The sequence below is a fragment of the Propithecus coquereli genome, unplaced genomic scaffold, assembly GCF_000956105.1.
Source record: "Propithecus coquereli isolate 6110/MARCELLA unplaced genomic scaffold, Pcoq_1.0 Scaffold12, whole genome shotgun sequence".
Taxonomy (NCBI): Eukaryota; Metazoa; Chordata; class Mammalia; order Primates; family Indriidae; genus Propithecus; species Propithecus coquereli.
The window spans coordinates 15,663,283-15,687,423 of record NW_012136080.1 but is presented as its reverse complement, the minus strand read 5'-3'; the positions used below and the strand labels follow the sequence as shown (position 1 = coordinate 15,687,423).

The window sequence follows — 24,141 nt, the reverse complement described above, 5'->3', positions numbered from 1 at the left end:
CTCAAATCATGCATAGTCAGAGCCCTTTACCTAAATTTCACAGCACAAGAATACATATATTGGAGCCCACAAGTGTCACCATCAAATTGTCCTCACTTTGGGGACTCATGGTATACCAATCTCAGCCCACACCTCCATTCTTCAGAGTGGTGTAGAGGTCCCTTCTCAGACCTGACATCTCAGAATGAAGTATCAGAGCAATAAGCTAACCCATTTTCTGGCCCATGGAGACAAACAATTTGGAGAACAGCCCTGAACCAAGCGTTCTTGTCCAAGTACCAGCTATGCCCCTAACTTGATCCAGGTAATCCTCAGCTTCATCTTAGGGTCTTGAAGCAGAATCCCACTGCCCCTCTGCCTTATACAGGGCCTCCCTCTAGGCCCAGCTTACTTTTAACAAACTCATGTTCTCAGAAAATGCCCTTCTTATGCAGCCCTGCTGTTTGGGAAGCCCATGGGGCACCTTCCTGGGATGCAAGGGAGGGTCAGGCTCTCAAGTCAGGCTTCAACTGTCTTTCCAAGCTGACCTAGCCTACCTTTGAGGAAAAGGCTTTGGAGCCAGACAGGCCTGGGTATAAATCCTGGCTCAGCTACTCACAAATTATTATTAGAATTGGGACTTAACCTCCATAAGCTTTTCTCATCTGTAAAATGGGGATGATTAAACATGACTCATGGAGGTCATGTAAGCTGAAACAAGATGAAGTATGTACGCTGCCTGGCACAAAGTCGAGTAGAGCTCAACAGGTTTGAATTCCACCTTCTCAGCTTCACCAGCCTGGCCGGAAGTGCTGGCTACACGGCTGACAGAGTCCAGATTTGAGGCCTGGGTACTGGTGACCTGTGTGTATAGTGGGTGGACACTGAGTGTTTGTTTTCCTCAAGTGTAGATGAAGTATTTTGGGTGAGGTCAGGGGCCCAGTGGGAGCCCAGCCAGCCCCAAATGACCTGCTTGAGGGCTTTGTGTATGGTGGAGGTTACTGGGACACCCACACCTGGCCACACTAGGACTTTGTGCCTGGGTAGCCCATTGTCTTTCTGAACCTTGCAAAGGGGAGGAAAGTTCTTTTGAGTTGTGCTTATGACTTTTGGACCTGTTATCTGCAGAGCCATAAACCTGGTCCACTAGGCTATAAAAGCAACTCATTCCAACACATTCTCCCTGCAGCCTGCTCCTTGACGTCTACCACACACCCACACGGAACCGTAGGCTGCCACTATGACAAGGGACCAGAATGGAACCTGGGTGATGGAAAGTAATGATAACTTTGATGGCTACATGAAGGCCTTAGGTAAGGGGGAGGCTAGGGTTGGAGAGGGAAGGGGATGTTGGGAGGACTGTGGTCTGGCCCTCTAGACAGTGTCGCTGTGGGGTTCAACAGACCTGGGTGTAAATCCTCACTCCTCACGTACAGCTGTGTAACATCAGGCAAGTCATAAAAATTCTCTGAGGCTCAGTTCCCTCATCTGCAAATTGGGAATAATGATAAATGAGATTTTATTTAGAATGTCCTTAGCACAGTGCCTGGCCCACAGAAAACATATGCTGAATGAAGGGCACACACACACACACCCCAAACCTGAGAGGATAATGCAGTTGCTCCCCTGCCTTGTGACCACCATCTTTTGACAACCACTTGGACCTGATGTTACCCACTGATGACCCTTGCATCTCTCTTTTGTCAGTCTTGTAATGGGGAAGCAGAAAAGGAAGCAAATCTCTCAGCCTAGGGAAAATAAGCCCCACAGAAGGCTAGGCGAGGCTTTTGTCATCTAGCTCAAACAATCCACTGTTTACCTGACTTCTGAATCGGGCTCCAGGCCAAAGGCTGCCAGTCTGTGTGTGTCCTGAGTTGACTACAGGGTGGGTCTCTTGTGGAGCTGGCAGAAAACACATCGCCCTGTCCAGCCTGTGGGCCCCACGTGAGACCAGAGCGAGTGGGCCCACAGCAAGGGGCTCCCGTGCACCTACTCTGGCGAGAGCTGCCTATCCCATGTCATCCCTATAGCAGCCTCTTCACCCCCTGTTCCAGCTTTGCTGTTCCCCACACGTGGAGTTATCTCATGGGACCTTCCCACACACGTAGGATGAGAAGCATAGCCGTGGGTGAGGTTGGAGGCCCAATCATGTGGATACGATGGTGGGAGGTCTTTCCACGAATGGGAATCATGGGTTTTTCTGTGCAATTAACTCCTAGCTTGAACATTTCCACGTCAATGAACAAGGAGAGCAGTGACGTATTTCACAATTTATGGAGCTTAGCACTTTCTTCACGTACTCCAGACATGCTTCCAGCACTGACTAGCTTTCTTTTCATTGTGGTCATCAGAATTTTGCTTCAATATACTTGAGGGGATGAAGGAAGAGGCAAAAATTCTCCTATCGGTGTCCACCCTCAACCCTGTTGCACTTGTTTTTGAGGACCATGACTGGCCAACGGAAATGGAATTCTGATTCTACACATGGGTAAATGGTTTGGAGCATAGCTCAGAACTGTATTTCTTAACAAGACTATACAGATGAGCAAACCAAACCAGAAGGGTCAACATAACTGGGGCTAAGACTTGCTCTGGGACTTTGAACCCGTTTTTCAACCCTTCAGAACTCAATTGCCTCATCTGCCAAATAAAGATAATAGCACCAACCTTGCCTTTCTCTCCAGGTGATGTTGGGTGTAGTTGTGGTTTCAAACAACTGAAAGTGCTTTAATGAGGGCTGTTTGGAAGTTTCAAGGTTTCAGCATGAAGGTATGCTGAATAAGCCAGACTCATTTAATATAATTAGAAAGCAACCTTGTGTCTTTTGCTGTTTATGCTTAAATAATAAAAAGTCCTATAGTGACTTCAGGTTTAAAATCCAGTCTCGGTTTAGTTGATGGCTCTGCAGGGTGGGCCCCTAAAGCCCATCTCTCCAGGCCAAAGGTGGGAGACAAACATTCCTACCACCCTCTTTCCCCTCTAGGGGGTTGGGAGGATGCAGGGCACACCATCAGCTCTCCCCAAGAAGTACTCTTTCTAACAACAGCCTTCCTCTGCACACTTGCACACCAACTTACACCCTCAGTGTGAGTCAGGGGCTCATGACGCATGAATGTGTTATTAGGATATCTCCATCAGATGGCGGTTTGGATTGTTTTTTCTAATTCTCCTTGGTATCAAATATTTGTCGTTTCTTAGAGCTTCAGCCAAAACTTCCAATTTAATGTCATATTATATTGATTTCATCTTAATGAGCAAGTTGTTTGACCTCTGTGAACTAAGGTCTCTGCAGCATAGAGGGTTAGGTTGACACTTTGCTGATTAAGATTAACACCGTAGGTGGTAGTACCAGCTAAACCCAGAATGTGGATGTGCTTGATGCCTGGTTTACCCAGCTGCTGACAGCCCGCAGGGTCTCAGGACCCCAGGAACTTGCCCCGCTCAAGTCCATGATGCCATGTGCAGAAGTGCCTTAGCCAGAGTCACCTTCCCACCACTGAAACAAGCAAGACACCTGGTCCCTCTCTCCTGCCCAGAGGGATGTGGGTGGGGCAACAACTGGCAGTGATTAAAGACAGGTCTCAAGGGGCTGAGCCAGAAGCAGGCAAGGTGGGGCTTCCCCCTCAATCTAAACGCAGCCAGCAGATCTGTACAGTTTCCTCATGCCCAGGATACAAGGCAGAGATTCTTTCCCAACACCAAGAACCCAACAAAACTTGCCTTCCTTGCCTTTTTGAGCATAGAGTCTCTTGGCATTTGGGAAAAGCATGTGTGGAGATTTTTGCAATTCCCCAGATGTGTAAATACTAAGTATGATGCCATTCCCTGTCTAAGAACCATCAATTTCTTAGACTTTAACCCCCAGCACTAGGGCATTGGCCTTCTCTGCGGGCCTGGTTGTTAGCTCAGTAAGAAAAGAGAAACCCTGCTGAGATGTGGGTCTGGGCAGCAAACTGGCTCTGTCACTAGCCCAGTGAGTCACCCCACACACTGGCCTCCCCGTGTGACTCAGCAGAGGGACACACCATGGCAACCTTTGGGTTTGCCTCAAATCCTCAGTCACTAAGAGTTCAAAGGGTGAGTAAGCCAGGGATCCATGGTACCTCCTCACCTGCCTTCTTAGGCAGCTGGTGTTTCTTAAGGCCCCAGACTCTTTCTTGACAGCAAGGAAAGCAGGTGGTGAACTCTTTTTCCCTGAGGAATTTGTCATGTCCCAAGGTCCTCCTTCAGGTCAGATCAGGGAAGAAGGAATGGGAGGGGTGGTCTTCATTTTAAGGGGGCGGCCAAGGAGGACAGAGGTAAGGAGGTCCCAGCGATGTGAAAGAACGCTGAGGGAGAGCCCATTACCTCTGCCAGGGCAGAGCACTGGGCTCCTCTGCCAAAGCTTTAGAAGTTGCCCGTGGAACCGAGGAATGTGCCGTCTGAAGCAGAACCAAACCTGGTCTCTCTTCTCAAGGAGCACAAATTGGTGTAGACAGTCAAGTTACAGTCATACAGAAATGGTGTTCCTGTTTTTTACTAGCATGTGACAAATCACCCCAAAATGTAGTGGTTTGAAATGACAGTCATTTAATTATTATCTCTCACAGTTCTGGGGATTGACTGGGTTCACCTAGATGTTCTTGCTCAAAGGCTCTCATCCGGTTGCAACTGGACAGTGGCTGGGGCTGGAGCCATCTCAGTCTTCCCCACTCACATGTGTGTCTGGCAGTCGGTGCTGGCTGGCAATTGAGGCTTTAGCTGGGGCCGTTGACATCTACATGTCATCTCCCCACGTGGCCCGGGTTTCCTCACAGCATGCTGGCTGGCTGTATCTGAAGAGAGAGGAGACAGAAGCTGCATGGCCTTTTGTGACCCAGCCTCAGAAATCACTAGGTATCACATTTGCTATATTTTATTGGTCAAAGTGGTTACAAGCCCACCTGTGTTTAAAAGGAAGTGATGTAGATCTTGCCCCTCAGGGGGATCAATGTCAAAGTCACATAGTAAGAACAACATGTAGGATGAGAGGTATTGTCACAGCCATTTAAGAAAATATGTGCCACAGATGGGCCAGTAGGTGGCTATATGCCTTGAGCCCTAAAGAGCAATAGTATCATTAGAACAATAGTAAGAAAAAGCATGTGCAGGGTGGTGAAGGGAGCTATAGTATGTGAATCAGTACTTCCTGAGGGCTTCTGGGTAGGGTTTTGAAGGAAGAAGAGGAGTACTCCCTGCAGAGACGGAGGCAGGCATGGCCCTGTGGGCATGTGCACAGGCATGGCCTGGGAGACCAGAAGGAAGTACATTGCCAGAGGGCAAAGTGCAAGGAGGCTGAGAAGGAAGAGTCTGGAAAGGCAGCAGGATCTTTAAGGCGGTGTGCCACGTGTGGACTTCATCCTGCAAGGGGAGGATTGGGGAGGAATTATATGCAGAGGAGAGAGACACTATCAATGCTCACTCTGACAGCAGAGGACTGAAGAGGTTGTTGCAATGGCCCTGGGAAGGTGGTGAGAGCAGTGCTGAGAAGGGTGGATGGGGAGGTGTCCAGAGCAGGCAATAGACTAGATGTGGTGACTGGCTTGGGAAGAACCAGGGAGGAGTCAGCCTAGAAAATGAAAAACCATCAAGTAACTTTAATCAGTGAACATGGAGAAGGCATGTGTCCTAAGATTATTTGGATAATGTTAAATTTAGACCATCTTTTAGGAACTCTTTATTCCCTAAATTGTAAGTATTTGGAAATAACCCAATCTTCCCTTAATTCACAATAGAAGGTGAAAATCATCTTCAATGAAGAACTACATTTTCATTTAAATTAACATGCACAGACTTAAAAGAGCTATGACTACCATAAACAGTTCTAGTGGGTCTCTGGAAAGCTCCACTAGGACGGTGGAAGCCCTAAAGGCTGAAATCAGACAGCCCCCACCTGAGTGGTCTCTGCCAGGTAATATTTCCCGAATGTCTGCAATGTGCAAAATTCCATCGAGACCTTTTAGGAGCTCAAAGTCTAGCATCAGAGGTGAGCATGAGCACAAATTATTCTCACACCATGATAAGTATCGTGCTAGAGCTTTATATACATTATTTCATTTTAATTAATTAAGTCTTCAACAAATGCACCAGGAAGTGTTCTAGGCACTGGCGAGCCAGTGGGGACGAGGAGACGGGTTCCCTGCCATCATGGAGTTTACATGCTAGTGGGGAGACAGATGGTTTTAGGTAGTGGTAAGTGCTTCAGAGAAAATAAAAAAGAATAATGGGGTGGAGTGTGATGGATGATCAGGGAAGGCCATGTGAGGGGGTCACAGTGGAGCCGAAGCTTGAGTGCTGAGAAGTGTTCTGGGCACAGGGGACAGCAAGTGCCAAGGCTTTGGGTGTGTTCAAGGACACGGGAAGGCTGGTGCAGTGGGAATGTGTGAGCAGGGAGAAGGCAAGGGAGAGGGCGAGAGTGGAAAGGTAGGCAGAGGACAGTCCACACCGGCCTTATGCTTATAAGACCGAATCAATCTCTATATTCTTTAAGGATCTCTGTGCCCACGGTGCGGAGAATGAATCACAGGAGGGCAAGGCTGGAAGTGGAGAGGCCTGCCAGGAGGCTGCTGTGCTGTCCACTCGGGGGCTGACGATGGCTTGAGTGAGGGCAACACCTGTGGGGCTGGAGCAGAGGATGGATTCAGCATATATTTGGGGGATAAAGCTGGCGGGGCTTGCAGATGATTACAGAGAGGAAATGGAGGAAATGAAGATGAGTCCCAGATTTAGGCCTGAATAACGGCAAAGGCTGTGATCCCATCGGCTGAAATGGGGAAGACATGGGGAGGGGTGAGTTTGGGTGGGGCACCAGGCGGGGGGGATGCATTAAGAATTCTGTTTTGCATATTTTGGTTTCAGATACCTATTATACATGCAGATGGAGTATTAAAATCGGTACATTGATATAAGATCTAGAGCTCAGGTATAGTCAGGGACAAATACAGAAAGAATGCTTGTCATTTTATGGGGTGAGGAATCTGAAGCCCAAAGAAGTGGAGAGACTTGCCCGTGGCCACATGTGGCAGGGAAATGGCGGAGCCTGGTTAGGAGCCCGATCTATCTGCTTCTAACACCACAGGCCTTTCCACAGCACTGTTCCAGGTGGGGTACTAGACATGGGGATAGGGGAGGAGGAGCTTCATTCTGAATAAGTTTGATCAGGATGGGGGCATCCAAAAGAGACAGGAAGGACCTTCAGAAATATTGTAAGCGTCACTCAGAGACACTGGATAAAAATGAATGGCTGGACGGATGGATGGATAGGTGAATAAATAAATGTCTGATGACCCAAGGATGAATTTGTTTCACAAGTTTGGATTCCTACGGGTGCCCACACATCAATGAAGTTATACACATTGGCAAAGTCTCTATTTGAACCACATGGTATCTGGTCGGACTTTCAAAGGGGAGAGTGCTGAGGGTGGAAAGAGCCCAGGTGGTGATAAGTGCAGCCCCTTCTTCTGGCTCTCTCCTTGTATGTGTTGGCAGCGCCTCCACCCCCCATCCCCATCCCCGTCTCCATGGGGAGAACTAGACTATAGGGGGAGGGCAGTGCATGGGGAGCAGGGGGGCTCCCCAGGGTCTCCAGCCTCCTGTGTCCAGGAGGGAGTGAGGAGGATGTAGGCAGGGAGCCAGTCTAATTCCTCTCTAAATGTGTTCTCTGGAGGAGGAAATGGCACAGAATAAAAAGGAGAAGATTGCTCTTCCACTCTGCTTTTCTCAATTGCCTAAGATTGTCGATGATTTGAGAATTAAAGAGTCCAGGTTCGAAGCCCATCAAAACTGCACTTTGAATGGTTCTCGGATTTCATATGATGAATATGTGTGCCTCTCTGCTCTTTAATTTACAAAAAACACCTGCCCTTTTAGCCTGCAACTTTAGCTTTTTTCACAAGCACATTACAAAGCATTTGAATGTTGAGTAGCATACTCATATTTCAACTTTATGGCTCGCATTGTTCAAAATGCAGTTATGAAAAGTATGCTTTAATAAAGTCACTTTGGTGTTGGTTTTTTGTTGTTGTTCTGCAGCAACTATAAGCCATATATATTATTCAGAAATAGCTTGCCTTTGGACCTTTCCTTCTGAGATAGAAATTCATTTCACTTGGCTATAAATCAGACTCAGCGATACTTTTAATCCAGAAAAGCAGATAAAACATACTTGATAACCCTGGTGTTAAAATACCATATCAGAAAAATAATTTTCTCTGCAAAGTACAAAGAGGAAGTGTTTTTGTAATCTATCTGTGTGTGTGTGTGTTTGTGTGTGTGTGTGTGTGTGTGTTCTACAGCTGCAGTTAAACCCTTTTGATTAGAAATATCGTGAATCCACCAACAGAACATTTGGCTCCCTTCCCTGGGGTGGAGCAGAAGTGACATGATTTACTGGCCTGTGCAAACGCTAAAGGGTGGCCAAGAGGCCAAGCCATTTTTCAGTCCAGAGGAGAAGTGACGCTTGATTCCATTTGCATAGTCTCCTAATAAGATTCCCCCGGCACTGGTCAGAAAGATTGACTAGGGATGCAGTTTCCAGGACAAACCAGTCCTCTCAGCAATAGACATTTTTTAGCTGTGATCTAGCTTTCTAAGCAACCAGGGACAAATGACAGTTTTTATGGTGGGGGTATTAGTCATGAATGATAGAGTGTGTCAGGAGCTCTATCCTAACTGGGGGATTGCAAACCCACCACTTAAATTCTCTGGGCCTCAGTTTCCACATCAATAGAATGAAAATAGACTTATTCTTAGAGGAACACTTCAGTTTTAAATTTCTCTGTAATTTCCGATTCTTCCTTCATAGTTTTTCCCAGAGCCCTCCCCTTTGTTTCGTCCGGTTAATAGATGACCTCAGGTTTTTCTTTTCCCATCTTCCAGCTATGGTTCCAGCAGTATGGCCAAAGTGCATCGAGTACCCACAAGCTCCTTGCTACTCTGTAAAGCATTTTACCATCATTTTTACTAAATTCACACCATAAATAGTCCTATGAAATGATCTTTTCCTCATTTTCCCAGAAAGGGAGAGGGACTTCTCCAAGGTCGCAGAGCTGGTGAATAAGGGACAGGATTACACCCAGCTCTTCCCCTTACCTTTGCTCTTTTATGCCAGTGGCTCTAAACTTTAGCATGCATGGAGTTACTTAAAAGACACATAAGAATGAGCAGGGCCTGACCTGCAGAGCTCTTATTTAACAGGTCTGGGGTGGGCCCAGAATTTTCATTTCTGACAGGTTCCCAGTTGCTGATAGTGATGGCAGCCCAGGAACCTCACTTTGAGAGCCATTGTCCCGGACCATGCCGCTCCCATTAACCAATACGTCATATTTCTTGAGCACCTACTATGTTCTTAGCCCTGCACCAGAAAAAGTCAAGGGAAAATGCTAAGTAGTGTCAGGGACAGGGGCTAAAACCATGTGGCCTGGATAGCAGGTGAGGAAGCAGGCAAGTAAGAACAGAAGCTGGAGGAGGCAAGGCCAGGGGTGGGCCTTATGAGATTTGGGGAGCTGGGAGGACAGCAGCAGGGATTCAGGGAGGAAATGGTCAAGGAGTATTTGGAAAAATGCAAAGGACACCGGGGGAACTGGCCTGTGAGGTCAGGAGGCTTAATAATGATGACTATGATGATGACAGCTACCATTTACAAAGCTGTTGCCACAGGCTGCCAGCCACGGCAAAGCTCTTCACAAACACTATCAAATTTAATCCTCACGACAAGCTGATAAAGTTAATAATGGCTCCACTTACGGCCACCACTCTCTGCTCCACTCTCCAGATCTGGACCCAAGTGTCCAGCAGTGGGACTGAAGCTAGACACACAGACGTCACCTGACTTGCCAGACCTTGTCTCTGGGGCAGAAGGAGAGAAATATGAGTTAGAATGTGACATGTCAGCCTCTTGCCAGCTCCTCCGCCTGCCACAAGCACATGCTTACACTGACTAGCATGTGGAGGACATTTTTCAGTGGTTTTTAGCAATTTTAAGGAAGGATTCATTTTTAAGTCAGAAATGCTTGAACACTTGGTGCTGTCTAAACAGATGAGCAGTTGCCTTGAAGGGAAAAAAATTAAATAGAATTTCCATGATTGCAGGGCCAAGGTGGCCAAGATCAATGCCTCAGAAAGGGTTTTCCACATTATGTCTTGTGGAACACCCGCCCAGCAGGATGTCCCTCCACAGAGGGGTTTTACAGCCAGTGCGTGAGATTCTGAAAGGCTGCATCCTGTGTCCTCTCCTCCCACCTTGGAGTTACAAAGCATTTTTCCTATATTAAAGTTTCTGTGAAATTCTTCAGGGCAGAAACCATCTTCTTTTCATTTTAATACCTCATTTTCCGAACTCATCTGACCAGAAGCCCATTTCTTAATCACTGAACCCACAGAGCTGAGCCCCACGGCAGACACAGTGGGGAACCCTGGGCTCTGTGAATGCTGGCCAAGTAGACTAGAGGTATTCACGGCACCGAGGGCACCCTTCATCTCACCCTGCATCTATGACCTGCAGGCTGTGTGGCTTGGACATGCTCACAGACAATTCCATGGGCCAGAGCCGAAGCTAAACAAGCTGCCAGGGAATGTACAGGGGATGGCATGTGATTGCTCCTGTTCTGACTTATTATACAAAGTCTGTCCGGAAAGTATCCAGCCATTATTAATATAAGAAGCACAGTTTGTGCGACATCGATGTAACCTGGCAGCCAAGGAGGGTGGACTGAAATGCACGTGCGTGAACAATCACACCCTCACTGTACTAGTCAGTGGAGCGCTAGACACTGTTCAGTGAGCACGTGTACTGTGTGACCATCACATTCAAAATGACTGAGCAAGTAGAGCAACGAATCTGCATGAGATTTTGCGTTAAGCTTGACCCTTCCTCCATGGAAACTATTCAGATGATTCAGAAGCCTTTCAGGAATGATGCAATGAGTGCGGCACAAATAAACGTGTGGCACAAATGCTTCAAAGATGGTTGAGAATCTGTTGAAAGTGGCCACATTCTGGAAGGGCTGCAACAAGCAGAACACCTGAGAGTGTTGAACATGTACGGGTTAGGTTAAGAGATGCTGGGAGAACTGTGTGAGGTCCCTTTGAAGGGAGGTGTCATTGTCCTATGTACAATCTTTCTTGTATCTTCTTCAATAAATGTCTCTTATTTTCATATTACATGGCTGGATACTTCCTGGACAGACCTCATATAGCCCTGGGCCTAGAAAACAATTGCTGGGACTGGCGGGGGGTCAGGGGATAGTATGCAAGAGCCCTGGAAAACAAACTGCCTCAAACAGAGGGGACTTACTCAGCTGGATCCAAAAGCCCTGTGTCTCCAAGGGAAATTTAACAAGAGTCAGCAGTTACTAGTATCTTGGGCAGCCATGGAAAGTCACAAATGGGGGTGGTCTAAGTGGGTTATCCAGAGTTTTTGGGACATAGCGCTGGCTCTGGAGACAGACCATCCATTCAGATACCACCTCAATTGCTTCCTCACTATATAATCCAGGGCAAGAGACACAACTTCTCTGAGGCAGTTTCCTCACTGGTAAAATGGAGCTAATAGGACACGTATCCTGTGGGTGTGTTTGGAGAATACAGTGAGCAAGGTTTCCCAAGGGAGGTTCCACCACGGGCACCATTCCTGGTTGTTTCCAAACAGCATCTTAATCGCCACCCCAAATATTACCATGGCATGGCCCACAGACTCACCTCACCTAAAATTCAGCTTGCTGTTTTCCCCTATGAAACTAGTTCTCTCTTTAACTTCCCTGGTTCTCACCTTGGTCACCCAAGTTCAAAACCATTGTTTTCTCCTCTCAGCTTGATCTCTCTACACATCCATCCAATTACCAAGCCCCTGTGATCACTGTTTCAGCTACGTATCTGTAGACAAGTCCCCTAGCCACTCTGGGTTTTCACTTCCTCAGCTCTAACATGACGAGTAGGCATTTAAACAGTGGCTTTCAAATTTTACACCCTGGAAGTCTTTCTCCAACCAGCTTCCTAGGACAAAGTCCAAAATCTAAAATCACTGGGCTCTACCATCTAGAGATGCCAGACCTGGGATAGGACCCAGAAATCTGTAGTTTTTGCATCTCCCTGGGTGATCCTGAAGGGATCACTTGGGACCCACTGGTGAATTCTTAGACATGGCAGATACTCAATAAATGTTGGGAATGATAGATAGGTGAGCAAGGCACTGGCGTTCATGCGCCAGTTCACACCAACTTGAACCCATTTCTCTTTCTGACTTGGAAAACAGGTATGTGATCCTTTTACTTCCTGGACTATCTAATGCTACTTACAATTATTCCCTCGGGCTCAAATCTGACTTTATACAATTTAGGGTCTAAAAGATTACCCAGGGCCCTTCCCTATGCAGATGTGATTCCATTGTGGGTTTCCCACTGTGGCCAACCTGCTGGCCCAAAGTGAGATTCAAGTGGCCAGCTCAGCCTCTCCTTTGTTCTTTGGGAGAAGGGGAGTAATAGCGACCAAAGAGGAATTCAAAAGGAAATGGGTCAGAAAGGAAATGGGGGAGAGGGTGAGGGAAGTAGTGCTTGGCCCCCATGGCAAGGGCAGCAGAGGTGTCACTCTCCAAATTGACAGGAGCTTCCTGAACTGCTGATACCTGCTCGTCTCCCTCATGAGCACAATATAGTGTTTATCCCACACCAGACAGTGAAATTTAGTCACCTATCTACCTTAGAGATTGGGCTGGAATTCTCAGAGAAATAGCACTCAATAAATTTGAACTGTTCTTACTCTTGAGTTCATTACTACCCTTGGGTTTTAATAGAATCAGTCTTAGCATTTCTGAAAACCTTCTGGGGGATTTTCTGGAAAGAAAATACAGAGTTAGATTGGTAACCAAAGATATCTGGAGCATTCACAGGCATAAAGGATATGATTTAAAGACCAAGAGCTTGATGATGTTCATCACAAGGATAGAAACTTAGCAGTCCAGACTTACCCTCTGTTTCTAGATCTATTCCACTGGACAACAAATTTTTGTCTTGAGTGACATTTTATGATGAACCAGAGTTTAGCAAGTAGGCGGGCTCAGCACTTAGCTTCTTGTAACATGAAAAGCTTGGGAAATCAAACACACCATTGGTTTGTTTGAAAGCTTTCCTAATAAAAACATAAATCGGATGTCAGGCAGATGGGAGGGGGAGGAGGGGATGGGTACGTACACCACTAATGGGTGTGGTGCACACCGTCCGGGGTTTGGACACGCTTGAAGCTCTGACCCGGGTGGGGCAAAGGCAATATACGTAACCTAAACATTTGTACCCCCATGATAGACTGAAATAAAAATAAATAAATAATTATTAACCTTTTCCTTAAAAACAACAAAAGAAAATCTCTGAGCAAGTGTTTATTGTCTAGAATATGCACAAAACTATACTGGGGGCTTATAACTGAGGCAGAACAGCCTAGCTAAGTAAGCCTCCAATCTCCTTTAAAAGTGGAAGTTTGCAATAATCCCTCCCTGCTATGGACAATAACAAAGTTTCATCTTTGTCCATGATCAAGACTGGTGGTTTTCCAAGTCTTTTTTCTTTTAAACCATGAGATCTTTTTGTTCAGCAAACTCTTAGGAGGAAGCCCAGTGTGTCGAGTAGATAGAACAGAGCTGCTATGGTGGAGGGTGTGTGTGTGTGTGTGTGTGTGTGCACGCATGTGTGTTGGGGAGCCACAGCTGAGGAGTGAGTCCCACCTGCCATGTCGCCCTCCCATCAGCACTCCTGAGGAGGTGTGGAGGGACTCCTAGTTTTCCCAGCAATGGACTGAGATGTCCGACTTGGCCATGTGTAAGACAACTCTTTGTTTTCTACTTAAGCAAAGAAAAGTGGCTTGTCTGTGATCTGTGTTTCTGGTCCTGAATGTTTGGCCTTGTTAAAGAAATGAATGAGTCTAGCTGAGCACATCATAACCTCCGCAATTCCCTTTGCCAACAGATATTGATTTTGCCACCCGCAAGATTGCAGTACATCTGGCTCAGACGAAGATCATTGATCAAGATGGTGATAACTTCAAGACGAAAACCAACAGCACGTTCCGCAACTATAGCTTGGATTTCACTGTTGGAGTGGAGTTTGATGAGCACACAAAGGGCCTCGACAACCGGCACCTTAAGGTATTGACCTGCCTGGTGTTTTTCACTCACATGCTCTGTGCAGGGGCTCGCTATTTGGCTTCATGATGGAAAAAAATGACAGAAACAACCCCAGAAGGATCAGGAAAGGGGGACCAGAATAAACTTAACGATGCTGGCAAGAAGCACATATTGAAAGTTTAGTAGGAAGAGGCAGGACAAGGAGAGATTAACATCCCAATCTCTCCAGGATGTGGGGCAGAGAGCTATGGGTCACCTACGGACATGGGCCCAGCAGGCAAAGGGAAGAGGGTGAGGTGCAACGTCCTGGGACTGTGCCAGCTGGGTAGTACAGCTTCATGTAAGGGGCAGCTCTGCCCAGCTCCAGCCAGGCACTGCCATGGAGCAACAAAGCCTTGCAATGCCAGATTTGTTTTTAAGAGATGTTGAGGAATCAGATGTTTTTTTTTGTTTGTTTCTTTGTTTGGTTTTTTTGAAACAGAGTCTCACTGTGTTGCCTGGGCTAGGGTGCCGTGGCGTCAGCCTAGCTCACAGCAACCTCAAACTCCTGGGCTCAAGCGATCCTCCTGCCTCAGCCTCCCGAGTAGCTGGGACTACAGGCATGTACCACCATGCCCGGCTAATTTTTTTCTATATATTTTTAGTTGTCCAATTAATTTCTTTCTAATTTTAGTAGAGACGGGGTCTCGCTCTTGCTCAGGCTGGTTTCGAACTCCTGAGCTCAAACAATCCGCCCGCCTTGGCCTCCCAGAGAGCTAGGATTACAGGCGTGAGCCAGGAATCAGATGTTTTTATATAAAACATCTCAATTTTAGATAACCCCAACTGATTTAATTTTTTTTAGAAAAGTACAACGCAAATCAAACAAAAAAAAATCAGTAGACTAAATGAAGACAGGGTTTGTCCAGTCCTAGTAACTTGGAAAAGTCTCGGGAAAGTTTGTGACTTCCATGCTAGCATTGCCTTAACTCACGAGATGTAACCTAGGAAATCCTCCATGCATCCAAAGGCAGGACTTGCAGCTATTTGAACTATATGAATGTAGGTAGGACCCTGAAAGCAATCAGAAGACAACTCTGAGCAGAGAACCGGGAGTTATCTCAAAGCCCGAAAACTTGAGTCTGCAGAAGAGGCAGGCCCTCCCAGGCAACAGGGAGAAGTGGGGTGGTGCTGGGGCAGGCAGGGCTCACAGCACTGGTACCCCAGCCCAGCGATCTGCCCCGCTGCTCACATGCATGCTCAGTGTGCCTGCCTTTGGTTTTCCAAGCCGAATTACATCTGGTCAGTCCCCACCAAACAGGAATCGGGAGAAATCCAACCTCAGCTGTATTTAAGGATTCCTTCATAAAGGATCCCAGGGATACACATCCAGGAGACATGGAAGGGTTCCTGGTTTATCACGGTTGCCACTGACAGTTCACTGTCCATGCCCATGCAGTTTATATGAGATGGGCAGTTTGAATATCCACAGGATCCTTTCCCACTGTGCCAAATCAGCCCCTGGAACATCTGTCCCTGCTCCCAAGCAGAGGGAGGGCAGAGCTGAGGACTCCTTCCCAAGGTATCCATGCTCTCACCCCCTGCAAAGGGCCAGTCCCTAGGGTTCCAGGGTGCCACAAAGAAGTAGGACCCTCTACCCTGCCCCTCCCCTCTCACCATGAGCCCCCATCCTCCCAAGGTCAGGCCACCACCCTCAACTCTTACCTTGTGCTTGTAAGAGCTCTTTCAAAGTCTGAGGCCTTAACTCTCCCTCAAAGCAAGGGACAAAACTCCGGCTCCTCTCCTAGGGTCGGGAGGAAAAGCTATTGTAATTCTTTGGTGACGACTATAAAGCCAAGAAAACAGGACATTTCTCAATCAAGTTGTCCTACAGCATTGATAATCTCAGCCATTAAATCAAGGTTGAATTACATTTAGTGTTCCTTGCTGAAGAAAGTGGGGAAATGAAAAGCACTTTGGAAATTCTTCCATCAGAGCAGTCCTGGCGTGAGAGCATAAGCTTTCAGAACACCCCCTTATAGACCTCCCTCCCTACGAGGGTGATGGATCCAAAGCCTTTTCTGAATCTCTGAACCATGTGGCTGAAAGGCAAATTCATCCCACACCAGAACTGCTAAGAAAATTTGTCTCAGAATTTTTGCATCACTCTACTGTTCCAACCTAATCAAGGCAAAATGATTCATTTTCCATCACCTTTCAGTTTGGGGTATAGGCTCTTGAAAAATAGGCCTGCCCTGTCTGACTTATCCTTTATCACCTTTGATGGTGGAGAACTTGTTCTTCCTGAAATAAATCATGCCCTTCCCGCCTTTCCCAACTCTGAAAGGACTCCACGTGTTAATGCCACACCTACCCTTCTCCAGCCTCCTCACTTTCCATTCTCCTTCCTCTCTCCGGGATCAGCAGTCAGCCCTTCAGAGAGAGAAACCTTTCCCACAGCTTGTCTCCTCTTGGCCTGCAGCAGAAAGCTAGAGCAAACACACACACACACACACACACACACACACACACACACACACACACACGATCAGTGGAGGGGTGAGAAGTACCCAGGACAGTTTACCCAGCTTCCAACAAAGGGCCTTTGCCACGAGAATCACAGTGCAGAACAGGTGCCCTTGGGACTGCTATTGGCTATTGCTTCCTGTAACTTGACTGGAACCCGTCAGCTGGAAGAGGACGCCAGGGAGGGTTGAGCCTCTCTCTCTGGTTAATTTCTGTTGCCCACACTCGGTGGCATGCCTGAGTACACACACAAGTGTGTGCCTGTGCGCGCGTGTGAGTGTGTGCTGTGCTCCTCATGCTGATGTTCTCCAGGGCTCCACTTCTCAACTCCTCCGTCACCCTCAGGAACGCTCTGAACATCTCCCCAGCAGTTTGGAGGCGGGGTGTGTGTAGTGTCCTCTAGTGCCTGGTTCTGTGCCAGCCCAGAGCAGAAGCGATGAAACCGCGTTGATCATGGGGTGTGCTCTTCTCTGAGGGTCCTGGCACCCCCTTCTTCCTTCCTGTGGGTCATACATATTCCTAACTGCCTACCTTGACTTGTTTCTAAAAGGGTTTAAGGCTCCTTTCAAAACTACACAAGCTACCCCAAAATGAAATCAAATTAAAAAGAAGTAATTGATATTCATGTAATGGAATATGGAGTGTCTGCACCTGTGAGAAAGGGTGAGGTCCTGATTCATGCTGCAACACGGATGAACTTGGAAAACATGTTCACCGACAGAAGCCACACACAAAAGGCCACATAGTGTATGATTTATGTGAAATATCCAGAAAGGCAAATTCATAGAGACAGAAAGTGCCAGGGGGGCTGGGAACAGAGGAAATGGGTAGTGACTGCTGACAGATACAAAGTTCCTTTGGGGGATGATGAAAATCACCTGGATTTAGATAGTGGTGATGGCTTAGTGCACAACCTTGCGTACTAAAACCTACTGAATTGTATACCTTAAAAGGGTGAGCTTTATGGTTTGTGAATTATATCTCAATAATAAAATAAGCAATGGAAATTGGGGGCAGACAGTAAAATCAGGGAAACACAGGTACAGACAACGACAGCTGGAGCCAATAATGCTGCTGTGACGCCAGGAGAAGACAGGAGCACCGGGAAGAAGGGTGGCGGGTAGTCAGGGAACCTGCCTCCTCCGGGAGGCGGCGCTCGGGGATGAAGAACGCTTCCGTGCAGACAAGTGCGTGGATGGGTTAAGCATGTGAATCAATGCTCTGAATTTAAAGAGCTATTCTTTTCCTTTCAAAAAAAAACTTATCGGGGAGTGATTCAAATTTACAGAAAAGTGATAAGAATATAACAGCAAACATCTGTAACTCTCCTTACCAAGCGTTACCTATTGTTAACATTTTGCCGTTTGCTTCATCATTTTCACATGCTTTCTCTTTAATAGACATATATTTTGTTTCTGAAAAACCTGATGCATTACCCCTAAATAATTCAGTATGTATTTTCTAAGAATTAGGAAATTCTCTTATATAACCACAGTATAGGTATCAACTTCTTTAAATTTAACATGGATACAGTACCTGTATCTAATGTACCATAAAGGGATGTTAATTTTGGACACTGTGATGAGAGACATCATAGCAGGGGCCCGGCTTCCTCCTTCTGTGCACAACCACCTACCCTTGGAACGTGCTCCCTCTTCATCCCAGCTCAGAAGCACTGACTTTCTTTGTTTTATCTGTTTCCTCAACCTCAGGATCTTTTAAGGCAATTGAGTCTTTTCTTAAAACCTCCTCTGATGCAGGGATGAGGGTCACCAACTAAAAGCAAATTGAATTGTGGGGTTTTAGTTCATTTAACCATTCTCTTCTTTCTGCTTCTCATTATCTGTTTTATGTAGGAGTAAGGCTATAATATTGTAAGTATTATCATGATTTATTGGTAATCAATTTATTTTAGGGTCAGAATAACTTTTAATCTTGCTGTCCAATATGAGTTATTAAAATAAAATATTAGGACAGGCCCCTTACATTAACAGTTTTCTCCTCCCTTCCTTCCCTCCTTCCTTCCACAAAATTTGCTAAACCTTTACTACATGCCAGGTCTGAGTCAGGAACTAGAGGTAAAATGATGAAGCAGACCCCCTCCCTGCCCTCAGGCATCTCAAGCCTCATGGGGAAGACAGACAAGTAGACGGACAGGGACCGTACAGCGTCCTTGTTGATGCACATGTATGCACTCTGGTGGGACCATGGAAACTAAGGCAAGGAGGCAAGTGGACTTACCTCAAGATTCCATTTCAATAAAATCACTCAATCGCAGAGAGTCATTCAACAATGCTGGACACGGTGCTGAGTCTGATGTTGCAGAAATGAACAGCGGCGTACCCCTTCTTTCATAGAGCTCATTGTCTATTGGGGGAGACAGGCATTAATTCAACTGACGTGTATTAGGTGCCTACCATGTGCAAGGCAATCTGGGAGTGGGGAGAACAGAAGACATGATTCCTTCCTCGTTTATCTGGGAGGAAACTCAGCGTCCGAGGCCAACCGTGGACAACAGCAAATAAATATTCCAGACATCTCCCTCCCAGAAGAGCGAGGAAAGCACCCTGCGAATTGAGCTTCTCTAACACCTCAAAGATGTGAGGCTTTGGACGGCCCTGAAGGAGGAGGAGACTTTCTTTATAAAGCATGTAGAATTTTATTTTTAAATTAGCTGTGGGAATATTAATATGGGCAGATGGTTAAAAAAATTTCAAACTGTAAAACATAAAACTTGTTCCCATCCTGGCCCCCAGGCACTCAGTTCCCTCCTGAGGGAAAATCACTATTAAGGATTTCTTTTACCTCCTTGCAGAGAATGTATACAAATATATGCATACACAGACATCCCCCTCCCTGTATAATGCACATAGCTCTGCTCCTTGCTTTTTCAACTTGAACAGTACGCTATGGCTGTATTCTTTCAATGACAGCACAGCAGGGATGAACCACGCCATGTTTAACTAGCCCCCACCGACAGAATTCATGAAGCTTCTAGCCCTTCGCTGTAACAAACAATGCTGTAATGCACTGGGGAGTAAAAGTAGGAGGAATAAAATTGTACATAAAATATATAATATGGTCAAGGTCAAATACTGTTTTAGAAATAGGTAGATTTAACAATCTGTGGAAAACAGATTTGCACCAAAACTCAGCCCCGAATGTGCAAGGACAGTGGAAAAAGACCAGAGGTCAGTTTATCACCAACTGGGTTTACAAGATATAAAGGAAAGTAAATGTCTGGTCCTTAGCATAATATTGTTTACAGAGGCGTAATACGGTTTGCACATACTTGGAAGGAAATCAACTAGCGTCAGGGTCATCCCCAGGGAAGAACAGCACAGACACAAAGCCATTCCTGGATGGGGATGACAAAATCATCTTAGGAAGTGCATGTGCAAGGCTAATTTGGACAAAGAGGTGGTTGTCCCTGCAGGACCACTTGGGGGTGGTACGGATTATACCAAGGGAGGCAGTAGGAGCGGTGAAGGTGGGGAATAGAAGCAGGGCGAGTTTGGGGAGTTACATAACAAGTAAACATGTGCACAAGGGTTTGAGTGCTCTTGGGGTTCAGCAGGCCTGTGGCTTCTCCAACCTGCTGGCCAGCTCAGCCTGGTTGTTGATCACAAGTTGCGCTGCTGCCCCTGTGCTACTAACCAGTTGGCACTGCTGCACCAGGAGAAGGGCCACCCTCCTGGTTCTGGAAGAGAAGCCTGGCACTGCAGCCGTCTAGGTGACCCCTGATTAGCAACTCCCCTGCCTTTTTTACATCCTACAGTGGACAGTCCTCACAATGTGATTCTTGTAGGAAAAAAAATCCCAGAAGTAGAATTTCAAGGTCAAAAGTATATGCAATTTTATATTTTTGAAAGGTAATATGAAAGTTCCCTCCAAAGAGATTTATACTAGTTTATATTCCCCCCCATATCTCCTCTAACTCAGTATATTATCAAACTCTTGGATCTTTGACCATATGATGAATTATATCCGAAAAACAAAGTCTTAATTTGCATTTCTCTTATTATGAGTGAAGCTGAATATCTTTTCTTATGTTTAAAAACCATCTGCTTGGGTTTTGGATTTTTTCCCCTTACAAGCTGTTGGTTCATGTCTTTCGTTGACATGAACTATTAAGTTAATGATCGTTTTCTTATTTACAGGATCCCTTTAAGGAAATCAGAACTTTGCTGATAAGTTATAATTTTTTCCCCAGTTTGTTATTTCTCTGTTGACTTCAAAGGTATTTTCCCCTTCCAGAAATTTTATATTGTTATATAGTGAAATTTATCATCTTTCCCCCACTGATTTGAAGTGCTATCTTTACCCTATGAAAAAATGGAAGAGTAAATGCCATAAAAGAAAACAGAACAAGCCACGATAAGGCTGGAATGGAGGGCGTATGTAGAAAAGAAGATGGAAAGATCTTGACATTGAGAGAGCCCTGAGACCGAGGGCTCTGCAAACAGGAGCCAGGAATGGCTGCGAGAATTGCAGGTGCAGGTTTAGACTTGTTCAGTCCCTCAAGAGCATATGTTTGATTCGCCTGGGAATCTGTCATTGCAGACACTGGTCATCTGGGAAGGTGATGTCCTTGTGTGTGTGCAAAAGGGGGATAAAGAGAACCGCGGCTGGAGGCAGTGGGTTGAGGGGGACAAGCTGCACCTGGTAAGTCCTGGGGTCTGCCCAGCTCCCTTCCACTCTGCTCACACAAACTACCGTGGTCACCTAGCTGGGTCCTTTGACAAGAAAAATGGCCTCGAGCTTCTCCCTTGAGCTCCAGCCAAATGTGTGTGGTCATAGAGTCAGAAGGCCATTCCCATCTGGCTCAGGGAACTCCAGGAAGAAATCTATATATATATATGGCTGTTTCTGTGAATGGCTGCAATTAAAGAGAAAGTTCAAAATGCTGAGTTAGGAAGCCGAGATCCAATGAGAAATGCAGGGAGCATGTTAAAGACCAGCTGGGGAGATACGTGAACCGTAGAGTTTAGATGCCCTCTCACAGTTATGGGAGCCCAGAAGGAAGGGGGCAGGGGGAGGAGAAGGGGCAGCAGGGCCTGGGAACCGCCTCAGGCATTGACCTCTCTCCATGACGTATGTCTGCCTGACCTCCAAATATTTTAGGTTAATTTGGTACTAGGACAGAGAGGTAGGAACAATACCTGATATCCTTAAATAATTTATATCTGTCTAGGCAGCTTAATTTTTCATTCTTCAATCTTCAAGGTAATTTATGGATCCAGCATTCAAATGGTGAAAAATCTTTCACTCCTTCCTGCATTCAGTCATTCATTTGTAAATGAATGTCTCATTCAATCAATAGTCCTTTCTTCCTTCATTCATTCACCTATGGAGTGAGGCAGGTACCTGGCTCCAGTGTCAGTATTCTTGGTGCCATAGTGCCCTTCAGAGCCAGCCTTGCTTCCTCTGAGATCTTTATTTCGGAGGCAATGTCAGACAATGATATATGGAAGGCATTCACCATGTTTTCCATTGACGATTTTCCCTACCTGCTCTGGTTAGATGATGGATTTTTTTAATTGTTATACAATCCTCAATGGTCCCTGTGGCTGAGACAATGGATCCATCATCGGCTGCATGATTGTGGTGGTCGTCCCCACACTCATGTTTTTCCCTCCTCCTTCAAGGGTCAGGGAGGGTCAAATAAGGCCTGGGTCTCCCGCTGTCTGTATGAAAAACAGCACCTAAAGTACAGGCAGGCCTAAGGGAGCCCTTCTGCAGGTCACACCGTCATTTCCTGTGCCTCCACCAGCCTATGTTTTAATCACCAGAGGACAGAAAGCCCACAGGTTGGGGGCAGCTCCCAGCCAGCATCCTCCGGGCCCTTACCTGCCAAATGCTTCTTCGTGATCCTTCCCTTCCTAATGGCTTTGCTGCCTTTTATAAATTAGATGATGTTGCTTTAATCATAGGAGTAGGAGAAATCCCACCTGAGAGGGTCATTTCTTTGCATTTTTCATTTTTATAGTTGTTCAGGCTCAATTCAAGTGTCAAAACTGAATTACTGCTACCTGCAGGGCATGCCAGCTGAGGGGTCTGTGAGATGCCCTTTGCCCAGAATGACTAAGTGTCTTTTGTATTCTGACCTCCCATCCCCGGACACTGGGAGGGCCAGCAGCTGGGCAGACGGAAGCCCTGGCTTCTTGGCCCCTCATCCACTTTCTGATGTTGCAGGAGCTAACCTGTGGCGACCAGGTGTGCCGTCAAGTGTTCAAAAGGCAGTGATGGCCGTGCAGGAGACCTGCTGGTCACGTGCTCCCCACTCCCCTCACGGAGCTCTCCGCTGGCATTGGGAAGCAGCCGTGGGGACCTCCCACTCCTGATAGAGCCCCATCAAGGCATCTGGATGGGTTTTAAACAGAATGGCTGTGTAACAGTGACAGCCATATTCTTTCTCCTTTGAAACCTATCATTAAATGGAAAAATAAAAATCACTCCTGTACTTTGAAACTTTTTATATCTGTCTCCTTTTATTTCTAGAGCTGTCAGAAGAGGTGACTGCCTGCTTGGTTTTTTTGCATGGCTTCGTTGTTGTTGTTTGTTAATTTTGTTTCATTTTATTTTATTTTTTCATTTTTGTTTGTTTGTTGGGATTATGGATGGGGACCTGTTTTACCTAGAAGCATTCTCTGGCAAACACAGCATTGCCTACTGATTCCTGAACATTTCTTGTTTGAGATTCATTCCTTTGAACAGCACATTATTTCTCAAAAATTCTATTTCAAGATATATATGACTTCCAGTTTACACCTTGCCCTGAACAGCCTGGGCAGAGATATCCCAAAAGCCTCAGCAGATCTGCCGCGCCAGCTGCTCTCGGCCCAGGCCAGCCCTCTGCCCTTCGGCCCTGTGCTGCAGAGTCACTGAGCACGCGTCTGTCTGCTCAGCCTCAGTGTGGCTTCTCAACCACTCCCCCATGCAGGATTCTGCAGGCTTTGGGGCCAGGAGGCTTGAGTTCAAGTCCTGCCACTCTACTTCTTAGCTGGGTGACCACGGGCCTGGCATTTGGCCTCTCTGTCCTCATTTTCCTCTCCTATAAAGTAGAGGACAGATAAAACTATCATCTCCCTCACCGGGTCACTGTGAGGATTAAGCAATTTAATACCCTCAAAATGCTTGGAACGGGTCCTTGCACATGGTAAGGGCAGCCCCTATTACCCTGAGCCTTATGCTAAATTACTCCCTCTGCAATCTCAGGGGTCCAGGTGAGCGGATGCTAAGTTGCAATAGATCAGTACCTCCATGGCCTCCTGGTGATTTCAGAACCTTAGGTTTATTACTCTGAGCAGAAGTGCATTTTGCTGCTGCATAAACAAATGAAATAATGCACCTAGAAGGGCACATTGGTTAATGAGGATGGATTTGTGATGGATCTTTCCTGGGGTCCTGAGTCCATAGAGTCCTACAGGTCAAAGCCATCTCCTTCATCCCTCTGCAGAGGGCCTGGAATCCCACCATTAGGCAAGAATGTTCTTTGAAAAGCAGGTGTATCCCAAGAGGGTAGCACA

The 24,141-nt window shown here is 46.4% G+C and overlaps 1 protein-coding gene across 1 annotated transcript; it reads left to right on the top strand.

Moving 5' to 3' along the window:
* Positions 1-1,162: 1,162 nt before the first annotated feature.
* RBP2 (retinol binding protein 2, cellular) lies at positions 1,163-23,090 on the top strand. Its single transcript, XM_012663883.1, has 4 exons — positions 1,163-1,292; positions 13,950-14,128; positions 21,176-21,277; positions 22,808-23,090. Exons 1-4 carry the CDS (start codon positions 1,220-1,222, stop codon positions 22,856-22,858), a joined length of 405 nt encoding a protein of 134 aa, XP_012519337.1. The 5' UTR covers positions 1,163-1,219; the 3' UTR covers positions 22,859-23,090.
* The last annotated feature ends 1,051 nt before the right edge of the window (positions 23,091-24,141 follow it).

Bases quoted from the DNA above. Each gene is read 5' to 3' on its own strand.
- RBP2 (XM_012663883.1), top strand. From the start codon at position 1,220: ATGACAAGGGACCAGAATGGAACCTGGGTGATGGAAAGTAATGATAAC. The intron at 14,129-21,175 runs GTATTGACCTGC...CTGTCATTGCAG, and splicing joins TCGACAACCGGCACCTTAAG to ACACTGGTCATCTGGGAAGG. The intron at 21,278-22,807 runs GTAAGTCCTGGG...CTGATGTTGCAG, and splicing joins AGGGGGACAAGCTGCACCTG to GAGCTAACCTGTGGCGACCA.